Source organism: Carassius gibelio, chromosome A1, assembly GCF_023724105.1.
Source record: "Carassius gibelio isolate Cgi1373 ecotype wild population from Czech Republic chromosome A1, carGib1.2-hapl.c, whole genome shotgun sequence".
NCBI lineage: Eukaryota > Metazoa > Chordata > Actinopteri > Cypriniformes > Cyprinidae > Carassius > Carassius gibelio.
Window position 1 is genome coordinate 6,742,701 of NC_068371.1, and position 20,395 is coordinate 6,763,095.

General features: G+C 36.4%; 1 protein-coding gene across 6 annotated transcripts in view; it reads right to left on the bottom strand.

Moving 5' to 3' along the window:
* LOC127970172 (uncharacterized) overlaps positions 1 to 20,395 on the bottom strand; it is a 139,979-nt gene that overhangs the window by 24,660 nt on the left and 94,924 nt on the right. For 3 of the 6 annotated variants that reach the window (XM_052572685.1, XM_052572943.1, XM_052573228.1), the window contains exon 4: positions 18,475 to 18,713. The exons of the other annotated variants lie outside the window; for them this stretch is intronic. In XM_052572685.1, coding sequence (XP_052428645.1) covers positions 18,648 to 18,713 — 66 coding nt within the window. In that variant the 3' untranslated portion in view covers positions 18,475 to 18,647. Of the gene's footprint in view, positions 1 to 18,474; positions 18,714 to 20,395 lie in introns of those variants that run through there. 6 annotated transcript variants of the gene reach the window in all.

Below are 20,395 nucleotides of genomic sequence, written 5' to 3' on the forward strand. Positions count from 1 at the left end.
GTTTTCACACTTTCATGCACATGTCCAGCATGCAGCCACACCAGATTAAACACAAACACTTGATGTTCATGATGTTCACTGTTGCATGCTCAAGTGGAAATATTTGGGGTGTGTACTCTCACCTTCATTTTCTTGAACAGTACAACCTGAGTCATCAGTACAAAGAAAAAAAAATACATTGCTGAGGCTAAATGCAAACATATTAAATTAACCACTGCCTAGTAACCATTTGTTAGGTGAATCAAGTTGAAAAAACAACAATGCTGTTCATTATATCACACTAATACATTTACACTGTAACGTTAATGTTAATTTTAAAAAATCAAATTAAGTCAAATGTAAGAACACTTCTTATTTTTATTTAAGCATAAACATTCTGAGAATTCATTAAATAGTATGTTCTTTGTCTAGAACATAACTTATGATACATCAAACATCAACAAAACCATCAATACACTAATAAAAATAAAGTTTTTTTTGGGGGGAATAAAACCAAAATTGGATGCCATAGGAGAAAATGCCACAAAGAATATAATTTGTCTCATTATTCTTAAAACCATCCGGTGCAAATTACTACTGAACAACATTTCTTTTATGTTCTGTTGGCTCGGACCTCAGAATAAACACTAAAGTCTGAACTCTGAACTGTTTTTTTCTTCAGCTTTTTCCGCCGTATGGAAGGCATCTCCAATGAAGCATAACATAATTCACCACCACCCTGGAAAACATGCATTTTTTTAATATATTAATATTTTTTTTTAATCTGTTTTCTTCTATATATTATATTATATTATATTATATTATATTATATTATATTATATTATATTATATTATATTATATTATATTATATTATATTATATATAATGTATTAGGTAATATATTATATAGATATAATTTATATAACTTTAAACTATCAAGCAAGTGTACATTTCAAGTGTAAAATACAATACCTCAACAAATCTGTTCTCAGTTTGTGTTTCAGCGACAGAATCTAAAGGAAAATAAAATAACGTAAGAGTCAACTTGGTTCAGATCAAATTAAGTGAGATTTAAAATTGTACTTCACAAGCTCAATTGACTGATCAAAGGCATTATATAAAGTTTTCATTACGGTGACTGTGATATTTTACCATTTTTATGTGATACTGTATGAAAGCAAATCTAGAGCTGTGATAATATCAGGCACATTATAGCTGTAATGTAATTGAGTTCAGGAGTGAAAGATCACCTGTAGTTTTCCTCTGACAGATGCAGTACACACAGATGGAGAAGAGGAGAACACACACTGGACACACACTGAACAGCAGCGTCCAGCAGAGCACACAGTCTGATGCAGGAGGTGTGGAGGAGGTGTTGAACCGCTCAGAACCAGGACACACTGGCTCTAAATCAAACATAAGCCATTTATAAACAGTCTCACAATTCATTTAAGATACATGTTTTATTTTATATATTTAATTAATATATACATTTTATTTTAACATCCTATTACAATAAAAAATGTTGTTAAAGAATTAATTCACAATGATCCATTTAATTAATAGCAATTTATATACTACTTGATCTATGAATCAAATAGACTCTTTATTATTTGCTGATGTAGTTATCATTAATGAATGGTTTTAACTCAGGATTATCTGTGCGTTAGTTAAGAATTAATTCATGCACATTAGTGCACCCATAATGTAATGTTATGCCATAACATTTTTATACCTAATAGATGCAGTTTCCTGCAGTTCTAAGTTTGACTGCAGGATTGTGTCAGCATAAGTACGGTATATGTGCAAGACTTTTCGTTAACTATATTAAAAATATTATGAAAATAAAAGAAAGAAGTTCTTTAACAAAAAACGAATCAACATGAACAACAGTGAAAATTTTTCTCACCCAAGACAGATAGACGAGTTTTCCAGTTTCCATACTCGTACTCAGATTTTTTATTTATGATGCCGTTTACATCTTTACTTATTTTATTTTCTGTTTTCGCACAGTAGTATATTCCCTCATCAGAGACACTGACGTTTGTAATGTGTAGATCATACGAGTCGATGGAGCTGTTGAGCACAAAACTAAAACGTGGAAACATCCCCAAGAACAGGTTTTCAGTCTCTATTAACAGAGATGGTTGATGCTCATGTGAGCAGTTTCTCAACCAAACAATCAGTGATCCTAATGGTATGACACAGTCACAGTAGAGAGTGATGTTGTCTCCTGCTTTAACTCTCATGTCCACTTCTGCCCCAAAGACTCTCTGCTGTTCACAGAACAAAACACCTGCAAAAGAAAATACAAGTTCAAACACATTAAAGGGGACTATCAATCGAATCAATACAATGGCATAAAATACAAAATTTAAAAACACAAATACGGACGTACACACAAGTATGATGACTGTAACTCTTGCTCGCTCCATCTCAGTGACAGATCAGGATGAGGACCCTTAGTGTGAATGGTCTGGTTCATAGTGGTGGGAGGGGAGTTTTTTTTTTTTTTTTTTTTAAACAAGTAAAAAGCTCTTTTAGGTTTTCTCCACCAATTAAATAACTTCTTTGGCAACTTCATTTTGAATTACTACACATTTCAATGTAACAGAATGTTAAATAGTTTGTATATGTTTCAATATGTTAAAGTGCTCATTTTTTTAAAATACAACTGTGTAAAACTTTAAAAGAGGCAGAGAAGCCATATATTTAAACATGATCTTTTTTTTGTTTATTATTTATTATATATTTATTTATTAAATTTTTTGACAATATTATTATGTTTAATGTGACGATGGAGATGACCTAAAGTGCTGATCGTCATTATGGGTTTCCTATATTGCATATTCCAGCTACATGGCTATTTTTTCATTGGTTTCTAAACCTCCAAGAATTAATGTACCTGTGTTTTGTTTATTTGTATAATAAGGCATTTACTTGAAGATGTTTCTTGTTGTTAGAAACCTATTTTTGTTTCTGGCTGTAACCACAAAGTGTTCCATTCACTTACTAGTGTGCGTAATCATAAGCTTGTGGTTTTCTGTTTTAGCTTATCTAAATTGTGTTTCAGCTCCCAGAAATGGTAGAAGAACTCACTCCACTTCAGAGAAATCCAGCCTTAAATTCTTTGCAGCAGTAGACTGAATTATGAGTGAAGAAAATATGTAAATAGAATAAAAGAGTTTCAGCACCAGAGACAGTGAACAGCATGATGACAGCCATAATTAAACATGCTGCTATGTTCAATGTATTTGAGGAAAATTACACGGTTCTGCAGAAACAAACATTGTCATGTCTTTATATTAATGAGATTGCAATCCTTATTGTTCTTAATATAATCTTTTATGTTTTTCATTGTAAGTCAGTTTAATTTAGCAATATGTAATGTGTGTATGATAATATATAAAATTATAATAATTATTAATATATAATAATTAGATTATCATGGATTTTGAATGCTCCAATAAAAATTATATTTATTTTATATATTTACTCAATTTAAAATACATAATTTGAATTAATTAAAAAATAAATCAATATAAAAAAAATGTGAACTTGTCAAAAAAAAGACCTGTAAAATAAACTAATTTATATACAGATTGTTAAAATGACCAAAAAAGAAGTAAATATTTGCAAGAGGACAATCACAAAGACCACTGGAAACATTTGTGGTTTAAACGTTACCTTAGAAAAAAAAAGAGAAGGCTGGACTCTGTGAATAGCTAGCACTGAATTCACACAAGAAAACCACTTCTTACATCCTGTTGCATCAAAAAGCCCCTGTTGCATCTTGTAATGCAGCATGCAATGTTTACGATATATACCTATATCAGTCTGCTCAAGCAAATGCTGTCTCTGCCCTGCCATTGAAGACCAGGCCAGGATGGTAAATCCTAACTAACCAGCGGACCGATATTGATCCGCATATGATATGTTGTTATATGATCATTCTGAAATGTCCAAGCAAAGTCTGTCATCAAAGTATTTCTGTATAATTGCCTGATGAAATGGTTTGTGGGTAAGTGATTTTGACGTCATCATCTGTAATTGTATGGAAAACCAGACTAGTTTCAACATTGACTATTAGCCACTAGATAGAGCCATTGGGTGATCATAACTCTTTTACTCTTTTGAACTGTATTCATATATATATATATATATATATATATATATATATATATATATATATATATATATATATATATATATATATATATATATACATTTTTTAAGGCTCTCTGCTGAAACAAAACACATGCAAAAGAAAATACAAGTTAAAATAAATGAAAGAGGACTGAAAATCTAATCAATACAATGTCATAAAATATCTAATTTAAAAACACATATATGCCCGTACACACATGTATGATGACTGTAACTCTTGCTCGCTCCATCTCAGGGACTGATGAAGGTGAGGGTCTTCAGTGCGGATGTCCGCTCTTATTTGATTAGCTGCGGTGGGACATATTTCTGCTAAAGATTTTTGATAAACTTAAGGGATGGAATTTTTTGTAATATGTGTGTGTGTGTGTGTGTTCCATTACACTTGTGGGCTCTATGCAAGCAGCTCAGATATTGCACTTTAAAATGCACACATATATTCACAAGGTGTGGTTTCCTGTGCTTCTTTCTGAGAGAAGAGCTTACCTTACTCCTTAAACATATCGTTAGCAAAAATAATACCAGTCACAAATACCACTGGACACTTTTTAGTTGTTAGAACACTTCTAAAGAACTACTAGAACTTCTAGAGATGCTGGACTCTCTTTACTGGAAATAGAACCTGTGCACACAACAAGAATGAATTCACACATTAAACAACAAACCACTTCTTACATTCTGTGGCCCCTAAAGACCACTTTATAATGTTTAATAGCCTTCATGTGGATATACATCTTGATCACTGTTTTCTTTAATAATTATCATAACACATGATATGTAACTGAATCTTTGCAATTGACAAACTTACAATAGCCAAATTCTCACATAAATTACTGTTAGTTCCATATATACACCACCTAAAAAGATAAAATTATCATTTGATATATTATACTGAAACAAAAGGCATATATGCAGACTAATATGAAATTTAGATATACATATACAAATTTAACATTCTAATATTACTCATATTATCATAATAACAGTGTCAGGACTTACATGTAAAATAAATGCTATTACTGTTATCTCATGTTTAGACATATTTTCTACTTTATATGTAGATTTACTTATTTCTTTATTTTTTTAATAAAGATACATTTCTGAGTGCACCTGAAAGAACAGACTTTGAATATTAGCTACTAGTTGAAGACTGTTTTGCTTTGCATTGTAATTATTTCCTGTTGTGTTTGTCATGATTCTGCCCTCGTGTCCTTGCTTTTTCCTAGTCTTGAGGCAGGATCATGACAGACCCGTGTTTTGTGTACAAGCACATGACCTTGCCTTTGGGCCATGTGCTTGTGTTGTCTCGTTCCCTTGCCCCGCCCCCCTTGTTATCCTAGTCTTGTCTTGATTGTCCCATCTGTGCCACCTGTCGTGTCTTGATTAGTTCCCCTATTTAGCTTTCCTAGTGTGCTCTGTCTTGCGTCGGTTCATTGAGATTTGTACCCTAAGATTTGTGACTGTGATTTGTGATTGTTTCCTCGTCTGAGATTGTTCCACAATTGTGATTGTCATCCCTGAAGAAGTCTTTGTAATACCGTGAGTGTTTGTTTATAGTTAGTGTTAAGTGTCTTTATCTTGTCTGCCCAGTCTTGTTTTGTTATTTAGTCTTTTCCCTAGCTATTGTTTTCCCCCTCGTGGGTTTTGTTTTCCCCTTTTGTAAATAAACCCTTTGTTGAATCCTGTCTGCACTTGAGTTCCTCCCTTACCAAACCCTGACAGAATGAACCGACCAAAAAGGAATTCAGCAGGCAGGAGGTCCCCCGAGCTCCAACACTTGTTGGAGTCCTGTCGTCAATGTTGGATGTCATCCCCCACCGACAGGAAGGGGGTCACCCTCCCATACTCGCCCGAGGGGGAGTGGATCCTTCAGAATTATGCCCGGCTGTGGGAGAGCATCTCCCAGGAGGAGCCACAGAGGTCCCCTCCACCTACCCAGCTGCCAATGATCCCAGAGGGTCGTGTCCTGGCCGTGGCAACCCTGGGGGATCAGGCAAGTCCCTCCCAAGATCCTGAGGCACCTCCCACTACCTTAAGTCTCCCCAACAAGCGAGGGAGACGGTTTTCTTGGGAGTCAGCTTCAGAGTCTTCGGCGTCTGAGGCTGCCCTGCCCGAGACCAAACTCCCCCAACCCGCCTCTGACCCAGCTGTAGCCTCTGCACTGCGCCTGAGGAGGAGGGGAAGAAGAAGGGGCCTGCCGGTCCTGTGACCCTGTCTCCTCCCGAGCCAGCAGCGGAGAGCGTGCCCGAGCCAGCAGCGGAGAGCGTGCCCGAGCCAGCAGCGGAGAGCGTGCCCGAGCCAGCAGCGGAGAGCGTGCCCGAGCCGGCAAAGAAGAGAGCTGTATGCAAGTCTGCAGTCGTGAGAGCGGATGAGAGTGCCGTGGCCGACTCTGCAGCAAAGACTCTAGTACAGTCTGTCTCATCTCGTAAGGAGATGCCAATTATCCTAGCTGCTAAAGCCTTCTCAGATTATTTGTCTAGTCTTGTCCAGATCCTAGAAGTCCCCGTCAGTCCTGTCTTGTCCCCAGACCCTGTCCCCAGAAGTCCCGAGTGTCCAGCCGTTGTCTCCCCGTGTCCTGTTGTCTCCCCGTGCCCAGTAGATGTTGTCTCCCCGTGTCCAGCTGATGTTGTCATGTGTCCTGTTGTCCCCCCGCGTCCCGTTGATATAGTCGTCCCTCGTCCAGCTGTTGTCGTCCCTCGTCCTGTGTCTGCTCCTGTCATGTCCTCTGTCAGTTGTCCCAAGACCCCTCACCACCCAGACCTGCCCGGACCCCTCGTCGTCAGCCTTCGTCCCGCCCTCCTAAGACTCCTGCCTCACCTACCCACCCTGGTCTGTCCCCCATGAACTTTGTGGTCCCGCCTCCTCCCCTTCCCTGTTTGTTTTTTTTTTTATTTGTCACCCTAACCCTGCCGTGGTGTATTCATGTTTGCCGTTGTTACTAATTGTCATGTCTTGTTGGTTTGTGTCTGTGTCCCAGTCTGTCATGTCAGTCATGTCCCGTGTTTGATGTTCCCTTGAGGAGCGTCTGGAAGCCGCTCCTTAAGGGAGGGGTTCTGTCATGATTCTGCCCTTGTGTCCTTGATTTTTCCTAGTCTTGAGGCAGGATCATGACAGACCCGTGTTTTGTGTACTAGCACATGGCCTTGCCTTTGGGCCATGTGCTTGTGTTGTCTCGTTCCCTTGCCCCGCCCCCCTTGTTATCCTAGTCTTGTCTTGATTGTCCCATCTGTGCCACCTGTCGTGTCTTGATTAGTTCCCCTATTTAGCTTTCCTAGTGTGCTCTGTCTTGCGTCGGTTCATTGAGATTTGTACCCTAAGATTTGTGACTGTGATTTGTGATTGTTTCCTCGTCTGAGATTGTTCCACAATTGTGATTGTCATCCCTGAAGAAGTCTTTGTAATACCGTGAGTGTTTGTTTATAGTTAGTGTTAAGTGTCTTTATCTTGTCTGCCCAATCTTGTTTTGTTATTTAGTCTTTTCCCTAGCTATTGTTTTCCCCCTCGTGGGTTTTGTTTTCCCCTTTTGTAAATAAACCCTTTTTTGTTGAATCCTGTCTGCACTTGAGTTCCTCCCTTACCAAACCCTGACAGTGTTGACTTGTTGTTAATTAATCCACCACAAAAGTCGATTCTGGAGCATTTAATGACAAATCTAAATTGAATTAATGCTATGAAGTTTCTGCAAAATATATATAACAGACAGACAAATGTCTGTTTTAGGGTACTGTGGAAACATTTGAGGTAGGTACTTACAGCTGACCACAAGAAGAGAGAGAAAGAGAGAGAGAGAGGGCGAGCAAACAGTTGAGAGAAACCATTGTAACATCCTGTTGATCAACAGGCTCTTCATTTTGTTGCATATTGATGCCCATTTTACTCATGTTAATGCTATACCTGTTGTCTTCATAGCTGTAAGAACCCAGAAAACTGAGTGCCGCACAACAAATAAAGTAATTGTGATTCAGTGCTGGAGTTACATTTAGATCTGCATTAAGCTGCTGTTCTTCAATTATACAGTATGTTTTATGCATTTAACTTAATGGCACAAAAGGGCATATTGATAAAAAACAAAATAATGTTAATAAAATCCAATTCAAGGCTTGAAGCATGTATGTATGGATTGATGGAAGGATGGATTATTGAGATGAACATAGGATGCATTTATTGATTGATTGTTAATCCAATAAATTAAACCAAATTAGAGTTATTTTAAATGTTTTAATAATATTTGATACAACACTGTAAATACTGAAGCTTTTTTTATTTTGTATTTTATTTATTTTTTGTTTTTGTTTTTTATATTATTCAAAAACTTTGACATTTATAAAAAAAAGAGTGATGATTTACATGAGTGCAGTTTCTTAACCATACAATGTGGGAACCAGAAGTTACAGAGCGATCACAGAAGAGAGTGATGTTGTCTCCTGGTCAGACTTTTATCTCCATTTTTTCTCAATCAATCTGACTGAACCGCAAAACACCTGTAAAAGCATAAAATATCTGTATAAAGCACTTCAATTGATGCTGCCTTACAAAATATTCACAGTAACAGCATTGTTTTTCATTTAGTATTTACGTTTAAAAATAATAATAATAATAACAAATGGAGAAGTATAATTTTTTGAAGACTGCATTTTCTAGATGCAGCATTTGTCAGTCACATACAGGTGATACAGTATATATTTTCTAATAATTTCAGTAAAGTTACCATTATGTTCCAAAGTAAAAAAGACATTAAAGCAATTCCTGCATTTCAAGGAATAAAGGTCAATTTTATAATGCTTAATTTTCTGAAACAGGTCATCCCCAATAAAGTATGTGGCAAATGCACCTCATAAGGGCAAATACACAGTAATATGTGATTTTTTTTTAATTGTCAGATAAGAGCTGAATATGATTATTTGCTATGTCTGTGAGGTTATAATGCAGATGTGGTTTAAAGGGGTTCTGTTATGCTCTTTTTCATAGTATTGATTTGTTTTGGGGTGTACCAGAATAGGCTCTGATACTAGGTTGTTCGAAAAACACATTCTTTTTTAGTTCCTGTATCAAATGAAGGCCCGCCTTCTGAAATACGTAATGTGCCAGGATTGGTCAGCTGGGCCAGTGTCTGTTGTGATTGGCTCCACTTTGTGCATGTTTGGGAATAAATGTCATGCCCCTTACCAGATAGCCGTCTGCCAGCTTAAGTTTAAATATGGCATCTAAAACAAATCAATTTGAACAAGATTTAAACCCGGGTGATTGTAACCACTCTAAGTTTGTCTGCCTTGGGAAAGCTAGCATGTCTCTAGCATAGTGATAACACTTATTGCCTACTCTAGCTGAACCAGATCTTGTCCCATTCATCAGTATTTGTGTTATCAAAAATCCCGGAAAATATGCGTCCAAACGAGTCATTCATCAAAGTGGACTTGGAGCTTTATTTAATCCTTTCAGCACTTGGAGCTGTCCAATGTGCTGAATTTCCGGTTTTCCATATCCAAAAGGTGAAAAAAAACTTTTCTAATTAAATTCACTATTTTCTATAATTGCAATGTCAGTGTGTGATATGACAAGAAAGCATACATTTCTTATTTACTGAAGAATGTCTAATATGCAGTTAGTTTCCTTGTTGTCTAAAACCAATTTTCCAGTAAATGTGAAACTCTATTAGATGTTTTTACATTTACATTTATTTTATCCAAAACGACTTACTGTGCATTCAGGCTAACAAATTTTACCTAACACGGAACATTTTTGTCACGGAAACTACATGTACAAAAAAGTAGTTGAAAAAGATAAAAAACCCAAGTATAATGAGCAACTTTGCCTGAAGAAATTTTAAAAACATGATATCACCAAAAACTTAAGTCAGTTGTCACAAAGCTTAGCATAAGTATAGCATACCCTTAAAATAACAAATATGGACTTACAGACAAGTACGATGATTGTAACTTCATCGCTCCATCTACGAATTTCCTGTATGTGTGAGGGTGTTGTTGTGAAAGAATGCACTGACTTAAAGATGTTTGTTGACCTGGGTTATGAAATTTTTTTGTTTCTGGCTGTAACCACAAAGTTTTCCATTCAGTTACTAGTGCATATAAACACAAGCTTGTGGTTTCCTGTTTTAACATGTCTAAATTGTGTTTCAGCTCAGCTCAAGGTGCTGGCTAACAATAACTCCCCCAAAATTAAAATCTGTGTTTGCTGGCTGGCGCAGAGCCAAGACAGACACCTTTTTACAGCACTGATATGTAGTCAATTTAATGCCTTATATATACGCAAAAAATAAATAAATAAAGAAAATAAAGTTTTGCTAATAAAAATTAAAATATTGAGGGAAATAAATTTGCTTTTTGCAAACAAAAATTAAGAATTGGAAAATGAAAACTGCGCGAAAGCAATGATTTTGCAATACATATTTTAATAGATATATCTATTAATGTATTTGCAACGCTGCTTTTATTTTGCGTGTCAGTCTAGTTTGAGCTTGCGATACCATTTTCCCTTTGCGCTTCACTTTTTTACACGTCTTGCTTTGTGGCACTGTTTTGACATGGGGGTGGAGTCAAGGGAGATTTTCGAGTGGATTGTTTCTTTTTATTCAATAGTTTTTATTCAATGCAAAACTTTTATAGCATTAAAATGTATATTGTTTCATTTGGTTAACTGCAAGTGTTTGTTTAAAATCTCTTAACTTGTGGGAGGATGCCAGCGCACTGAAGCGTTCTTTGTTTACATTAGTTCAGATGAAAATGCAGCCTTGAAGAGTTTTGTAAATAATAGCCTTTACTGTAAAAGCCTGACATGTCAATAAAGCTTTGATTATGCTATGTGACAGCAAAAGTTTGCACATCGAGAGAAATAAACAGCAGATGTTCATGGTAACAACTTCTTTAACTTGAGCCAATGCTGCTAATATACATTTGTTAATAAGGTTAATAAAACGAAAACATCAATGTTTTAATGCTATTGAATAAAAAGAAAGGATCAATCGAAAGTTTCTGCTTATCTTGACAGTATCTGGATCAGTGAGTTGCGTCTCGGGCCGATGATGTCACTTCCAGGAAGGCATGTTCCCTTGACTCCACCCTCACATCAAAACAGTGCCACAAAGCAAGACACACAAAAAAGTGAAGCGCAAAGGAAAATGGTATCACAAGCTCAAACTAGACTGACACGCAAGATAAAATCAGTGTTGCAAATGAATTAATAGATATGACCATGGTAAATATGTATTGCAAAATCATTGCTTTTGCGCTGTTTCATTTATGTTTCGCAATTCTAAATTTTCGTTTGCAAAATATATTTTTTTTTTTGCTTATATATAAGGCGTTAAATTGACTTCTGAGCATTTAAATAAATCACACACAATTATGTTGAACTTAAGAATGCAATGGCCAATCATAGCTGAAAAGTTGCACTGAACAAGAGTTCGAAAGGGCACTTCACGCTGCATCCTCTAGAGGTCACTTTGGGAAAGCTGTCAGCGTGACTTGACATTGGCAGGTGGAAGCCTATGACGTGAGCAAATGAGCGACTGCGGATGTAAACTGCGGAGGGCACTTGTAGAACAAATCATCCTCTCTTTTGTCTTCAGGGCTGTTTGTTCTTTAGTGTAAGTAAAATGTCTAATCTTAGGCGTATTAGGGAGTGTGCAGATCTGTGTCCACGCTATTTGACACCGTATGATGCACACAAACTTTGTGTTATGTGCTTAGGATATGTGTCGATGCCCCCTATCGAAGAGATGCTTGCAAGCTATCTCTCAGATTGGATGACATCTTTGTTGAAGGCTCCAGCCTTGCCATCCAGGAAGCTGAAAGAAACATCTTGGTAGGGCATATGCAGCAGCAGGTCTGGCGGGTGCTGCCTTGCATACAATGGCTGTACTGCAGGCATACCAGGCTGATTTTCTGAAGGACCTAAACCAGGATCAGATGCTCCCCCTGTGGCGTTGGCAGTGTTGTGCCTCACCACAGACCTGTCTCTCAGGGCCACCAAGCAGACAGCTGCCACGATTAGTAGATCAATGGCGGCAATGGTGGCCATGGAGAGGCACCTGTGGGTGAACCTGGCTGTCATCGGGGAAAAGGAAAAATGTTTTCTTCTCTATACACCGGTTTCGCCCTCTGAATTGTTCGGCACATCCATTGAGGTGGTAGTCTGTGAATTCAGGGACGCAAACGCGCGCTCGGCAGCGTATAAATATTTTATACCACGCCATATAAACGCGGTTCCAGCCTAGGCAAGGCCTTGGGAAGAAGGCGTCTGGGGCCTTCAGTCCACGCACTATGGTGACCACCCACACACCCCTCAAAACTAGGGATCCTGGAGCCTGACCAATGATGAGAATCTAGTCTGAAGTAGTCTGAAGTAAGTAAAGTAGATTTTGTAGGATCGTGTGTGTAGGTTTCCTCTCATTCAAGAGAGTAATCCTGTGGATGCCTCCACTCTCCATAGCTCCGCTTGGACAGTAATATTGGTAGGTAGGCTCCTCTTCTATTGTGAGAAGAGCCTCTCCAACTGTCCTTAGTGCTGAGTGTTGTTAGGCCTTCTCTCGCTCTAGAGAATCATCATAATGAGGCCTTCACTCTTAAGAGCTTCTCTAAGAGAGTTGAGTGTTAGTCTTCCTCTCCTTTAAGGGAGTCATTCTTCTGAAGTCTTCGCTCTTCAGAGCTCCATCGAGTTTGAAGTCTCATTTTGGAGCCTTGCTTACTGCCTCTGGCGATGAGTCTAGCCAGGTCTTCTCTCACTTTAGAGAGTCGTTATGCTGAGACCTCCTCTCTTAAGAGCTCCCCTGCCTGGGTTGAGCGTTGTAGGTTTCCTCTCATCACCGAAAGGCACCTCTTTTGTGAGCCTAGCCAACTGTCTTTAGCGCTAAGTGTTGTTATGCCTCCTCTCTCTCTAGAGATTCATCATGCTGAGGCCTCCACTCTTAAGAGCTCAAACTAGGGTTGAGTGTTATGTGTCCTCTCGTTTAAGAGAGTCAACCTGCTGAAGCCTTAGGCTCTTCAGAGCTCCAGCATGGGCAGTGTTGTTAGTTGTAGGCTCCTTCTTTGAGCCTCACATACAGCCTCTGGTGCTGAGCCAGGTCTCCTCTAGCTTTAGATATTTGTTAAGCTGAGACCTCCACTCTTAAAGGGTTAGTAAATCGAAAAGCAGTATCATCAGCTCCTCGGTTCTCGAATCAGACGCTTCTGACAGAAACGGTTCTTGACTAGAGGAGAGTCAATCTTTTGTTTGTTATGTGACTCGGCTCGGTGTTCATCATCAGTTCCATCTTCACAGCAGTGTACTGTTTGAGTAAATGAATTACTCCGGGATATTGGTTTGTTTGAACTCAGAGGAAGTGTCAGCCACATTAAAAAAGTTAACAGCTTAAGTCTTTTGTGGATTAATGGTATTGTAAACGCGAACCATTTAAAACGATTCAGTTCGATTTGGTGAACTGGCTCAAAAAGATCTGGTTACATTGAATGATTCGTTCGCGAACTGGATATCACAAACTGCTTTGTTTTGAACTCTGAAGAGAAGACAATGATGAATAAAGTCATAGTTTTTGCTATTTTTGGACCAAAATGTATTTTCGATGCTTCAAAAATTTCTAATTGACCCTCTGATGTCACATGGACTACTTTGATGATGTTTTTCTTACCTTTCTGGACATGGACAATATACAGTGCACACAGTTTCAATGGAGGGACTGAGAGCTCTCGGACTAAATATAAAATATCTTAAATTGTGTTCCAAAGATGAACAGAGGTCTTACGGGTTTGAAACGAGTTATTAATTACATAATTTTGATTTTTCGATGAACTAACCCTTTAAGAGCTCCCGTGCCAGGGTTGAGCATTGTAGGTTTCCTCTTATTTGAGAGTCATTCTGCTGAAGCCTCCGCTCCCCAGAGCTCCGCCTAGACAGTAGAAACCTCACTAACTGCCTTTGAGGCTGAGTGTGGCTAGGCAGAGGCCTCCACTCTTAAGAGTTCAGACTAGGATTGAGTATGGAGGTTTCCTCTCATTGAAGAGAGTCATTCTGCTGACATAAACAAGGTAGTCAGTCCAAACAATTAGGGCAGAAAACTTTAGACAATAAGGATGACCAGGAAACCAGTTAAAGATATTAACTACAACAAAGGAACCAGAATAAAAGGCTAAGAACAGCAGAGAGACACTTTCAAGACTTAGCAATGAATGGGCAGAAAAAAAATGTCTTTAAATAGAGTGAGACTGATGGGGTGATAGATACAGGTGTTTGCAATAGATGTTGAGTCCGGGCAATGGATCATGGTACATGTAGTCTACAAGGATAGAATGGCAAGAGTCAGGGGTGGAGTGCTCTCTGGTGGAGTTCATGGGCACTCCAGCTGGAGATCGTAACAGTTAGCAAGACTTACTGGTCCGTATGGATCAAATAAATTTATAGGAGGACAAAAAGAACATGTTTTTGAAAATTAAAGGAAAGCGAAGAGCCATGAATATGCCCCATTCTTTTTATGGTAAAACATGTGCTGGACAGGAAATTGTAGTAAGCACTGAAACCATATACATTTTTTTTCCTATTTTAGAAAACCTCAAAAACAAACTACAGCCTACATTAAATTTACTCAGTGACCATTAGTTAATTAGTTGATAAACCTGTGGGTCTAAAATCCTAGTACAGTGATTATATTTGCCTGAGGTTTGCAAATATTTGAAAATGATTAAAAATAATATTAAAATCTGAACATGTGGTGTAAATTGTTAAATATGTCTGTGAGATCCTAATAAAGATGTCTCTTCTCTTAATACATCTTCAAACAAACAGGAAGCACAACATATACAATAAAGCAGATGTTGTTCAATCGTTCAGCACTGTGTGCTGTCCACTGTGCTGTAATTGATCAAAGGGTATTTATGAAGTCTGCAGTTGCAAATCAAGCCTTTGCAGACATTGCATTCACCACAAAAGCATTTCCAGACACAAACCAACCTCTGTCCTCTCTACATCTCTCTCATGTGCACACAATCAGTAAACTGAATGGAAACATTTGTGGTTAAGATGGTTATCATTTTACATGAGAATGAGAAAAGACTTATCTTTGAGAGAAAACAAAGACAGTAAAGAGATTTTGAAGAAGGGTTTAAAAGAAAACCTTCTTTTAATTTACGTCTACTTGATTTCCAATTTATTTTAAATGTCCTTAAGAATCGATTGTGCACCAGTCTGAAAGATAACAAAAAAGGAAAATAAGGAATGTATCTTACTACTGAAGAGCAACTAAAATGAGCAAGAATTTATTTTATTTGTATTTTTATTTATTTTTTACTTTGGAGTTGTAAAAGAGCACTCAAAATTTCAGGTTTTGCAGCCATGCATACTTTATTGCTTATTAAAAAAAGCATTATATATGCAAAATATGCATTATATGCATAATGAAAGCATTATATGATAACCACAGACACGTTTTAAAGGGGTCATATGATGCATTTATAAATTTTCCTTTCTCTTGTGTTACAAGCTTTTCATGCATAGATAAGATCCCTAAAGTGGCAAAGACTAAAGTCGTAAACCCAAAGATATATTCTTTAATTATTCAAAGAGATATAACTATTATTCTCACTGTAGTAATGTTGCTGCCTCCGCCATGTTGTGGAGATGCAGTGTGTTTTGTTGTCAAATCCAAAAGAGGATGATATCCTCTTCACTATGCCTAGGGGTGATCTGTGCTGGTCGCTGAGAAAATACATCAACTTCGCTCTTTGAATCGCTGCATCAGCTTTCACCATGGACGAAAGGGTCATCACATGTGGTTGCTGCAAGATCCTTCGTCGAATCCACCGGCCATGCCAAGTATGGAGACACATACTCTAAATTTGTGCTCTGCATTTAACCCATCCAAAGTGCACACAAACAGCAGTGAACACTCACACACCGTGAACACACACCCAGAGCAGTGGGCAGCCATTTATGCTGTGGCGCTCTGGGATCAGTTGGGAGTTCGCCAATAATGAAAGCATAACTACTTTGTTTGGCCTTGTTGTGAATAAAGCTGAAACGTAGACATATGCCCAGTTCTAGTTGAACAAAACAACTACCATTCAAAAAATAAACAGCTGAAGAAGTGTATTTTTGCTTATATATAAGTACGATGAGAGCAAGTCTTTGCCTCTCCTTCTTAGTGAGTGATTGTCAATAACTGACACTGGTGAGGGTCTCAAAGCAGATGTATGCTCTCATATGATTGGTTCAGGTCAGTGGAAAGTTTTACCTAAAGCGGCCCACATCATGTGGTTTCAGCAGTAAATTAGGTTATTGTATGAACGCAGGAAGATTGAGACCAGTATTAACCACTTATCCATTACCTAATATACATTTGTTTGCTCCGATTTGTCTTTGGTATGGTTATATGTAAATTGTTTCTGCAATTTCTGGTGCACACTTCCAAGAATTTCACTTACTAAAGCACACATGCTGTGGTGATGTGACAATAAAAGTGATTTGACTTGACTTGACTCTTTCTGACCATGAAAATATTAAGACATTTCATCATCGGACAGATATGTACAGAGACTATTATTTAAAGAGATTTCTATATTATTTAAGATGTTTTGTGTGCGCAGATAAGCCCAATATTATGCGCTTTGCATTTGATATGCAATGAGTAAATTAATGAGCTTTGAACTGAAGGAATAGTGTAAAATCTGTGTGGTTCTTTTTTTGTTGTTTTACTGTAGTTGGTCAAAATAAGATATGATGCAGCAACATCCAAACAGGTCAAAACAGGAAACCCACAGGCCCCATTCAGACCACTTACAACCTGCTCACATTTGCTGCTTTTACACATCATCAAACTGAAACATGAACATCTTGTAGATTATTGCTCACCAAACAAAAATTTTCCCTTTAGCCTTTGTATGCTTTTGTGTGTTGGTTATCATTATGTATTTGCACAAAGGCATCTAGCTCGCATTAATTCATGCACTAGGGAAGTTTTATGTGTGTTCTTATGGCTATCAAAATAAGATTTGAGTTCATTCTTTTTTTTAAATGAAAAGTCTGGCATACTGTGGTTCTCCAGTTTATCCATTTTAATATTTGCCATTTTTCACTAATTCAGCAATAACCAACATAACTGGTCTGGATGTTTCTTTCATTAAATCACAGTCCCTTTTCTTATATTTTAACAGTTCACCCAAAAATGAAAATTTGCCGAACATTTACTCACATTCAGCATATCAAAGATGTAGAGGAGTTTGTCCTTTATAATACCTGCAACAAATATTTATTTAGAGCTGTTTTGGACTGTTTTCACTTGTAGGCAGTGCTTGATCTGTGCACATTTTTCTACTGATTCAGCTGAGACAAATTTTTTCTTATGGTTATGTACCCATATTATGGACCAAGGTCTTGTATTTTAGAAGCAACAGTTAGGCATACGTTAAAAATATCTTTATTGTGGATTGTTTTTCTAACAAACATGCATCTTTTCACTTTAAAATATGTTCATTAATGGACTGGTGTCATGCGGATTACTTGTGGTTTATTGAGGTGTTTGAACCCTCATTTGAACGGCTCCGAATTCACTGCAGAGATCCACTGGTGAGCAAGTGATGTCATGCTACATTTACATTTGTATAAATCTCATCTACATTTTGGATGACGAAAAAGTGAGTCAATTTTCAACAAATCTTTGGGTGAACTCTTCAAGTCTGCAGACTCTTGGTCTCATTTTAAAAGGCTTCTCTATCGAAAGCACTTGTCAGCTGCATTTGGTAAGTCACTGAGTCTCATTTCAAAAAGTAGCCATTACATGTCAAAGTAAGATAGAAGATGCAGTAATTCATGTCTCACATGTTTAGCTCTTGGAGCTGTCCAATGTGCTGAATTTCTACTTAATTAAAATCACTATATTCTAAAGTTGTAAGGACAGTTTGTGATATGATAAATAATGCACATTTATCATTTACTGAAGAATGTCTAAAATCTTAAATAAATAATGTAGTAAATTAGAAAATATGTTACATATTCTTGTCAGTAAAACTGCATATAGAAAAATGGTAAAGGAGGTAATTACATTACAATTATTTTTTTTTTATTATTAATATTATTATTTTATTTTTTATTTTTTTTATTTTTTTTTTTTTCGCAATACTTCTAATTTGACCACTCTGTAAACATTTTCAACTTGTTTTAACATGAAAACCCAAGTTCCCAAAGCAATTTTGTCAAAAAAAACAAAAACAAAACTTGAGATCAAAACAGCAACATCAGAATAATTAACTGTTCTGGACATGGCTTGGTTTAAAATTATTTAAAGGGCCATAGGACTATTGTCACAAAGCTTAGCATAAGAATAATACACATAACATACTAGCATAGTTCTTTTTTCTTTTCTTTTTTTGCCCAAAGGTGGCGCTGTAACCTGACAATGCCTATAACTGCATGCCAAATTAAAATGATTTCAGATACAACTCAAATACAACTGGAATTTTAATACAAACGCCTGATTATACTTACAGAGGTTTAAGTGTCATCTAATACCATTGCATTTGAAGTAATAAGAGCATGTCCAATGAAGCATAACATACTTCATCACCACCCTGGAAAAACATGAATTGTTAAAATATATAAATATTGTTTTAATCTATTTACTTCTTTGTGAATAGAAATAATAGTGTATGTAAAACACTATTATATTATATTATATTATATTATATTATATTATATTATATTATATTATATTATATTATATTATATTATATTATATTATATTATATTAATATGTAATGTATTATGTATTATAAAGATGTAATTTATAGTTTTAAACTATCAAGCAAGTGTAAATTGTATTTAAATATTCTTCTTGCTGTGCATATATAATTCAATACCTCAACATGTCTGTTCACACTCACAGTCTGTGTTTCAGTGCCAGAACCTACAGGAAATTAAAATAACGTAAGAGTCAACTTGGTTCAGATCAAATTAATTGAGATTTAAAATTGTACAGCATAAGCTCAATTGACTGATCAAAGGAAATGCATAAAGTTTTCATTACGGTGACTGTGATATTTTACAGTTTTTATGTGATACTGTATGAAAGCAAATCTAGAGCTGTGATAATATCTGGCACATTATAGCTGTAATGTAATTGAGTTCAGGAGTGAAAGATCACCTGTAGTTTTCCTCTGACAGATGCAGTACACACAGATGGAGAAGAGGAGAACACACACTGGACACACACTGAACAGCAGCGTCCAGCAGAGCACACAGTCTGATGCAGGAGGTGTGGAGGAGGTGTTGAACCGCTCAGAACCAGGAAACACTGGCTCTACATCAAACACAAGCCATTTATAAACAGTCTCACATTATTCATTTAAGATACATGTTTTATTTTATATATTTAATTAATATATACATTTTATTTTAACATCCTATTAAAATAAAAACAATTCACATTAGCAATATATTTAATATTGCAGATATTTTCCATTTGCCAAGCATAATGCCTAGCAAATAGGATTGACATTCACATCATATTTGAATGGTTCGAAATTTGCTTGTTGTTTATTAATGCTAAAATAATAAAAATATAAATTAAAAATCTGTAAACCTTGTATTAACAAACATTCATACTTACTAAAGCACACATGAGTTAATGTATAATATTAACTAAGAATGTAACGTATTGACAGATTTGTAAATCATTTGCTAATGATTCATTAAAGAAGACAGCTGGAAGCTGAAATATATATCTTTGATCCATTGTGGTAATTAATACATACATTTAACCTAATAGTTAATAGTAGAAGTTGTTAATAAATTAATAAATAATGACACATTTAATTAATTGCAGTTAATATATTACTTGATCTATTAATCAGATAGACTATTATTTGCTGATGAATTAATCATTAATAAATGGTTTTAACTCAGGATTATCTGTGCATTAGTTAAGAATTAATTCATGCACATTAGTGCACCCGTATTGTACTGTTACCGAAAATTTTATACATAATAGATGCATAATAGATGCATAATTTCCTGCAGTTCTGATGTTTGGAAGTTTGACTGCAGGATTGTGTCAGCATAAATACTATATATGTGCTTGCTAACTATATTAAAAATATTATGAAAATAAAAGAAATGGGTTTGTTAACACAAAACAAATCAACATGAACAACAGTGAAAATGTTTTCTCACCCAAGACAGATAGACGAGTTGTCAAGTTTCCATACTCATACTCAGATTTTTCATTTATGATGCCGTTTACATCTTTACTTTT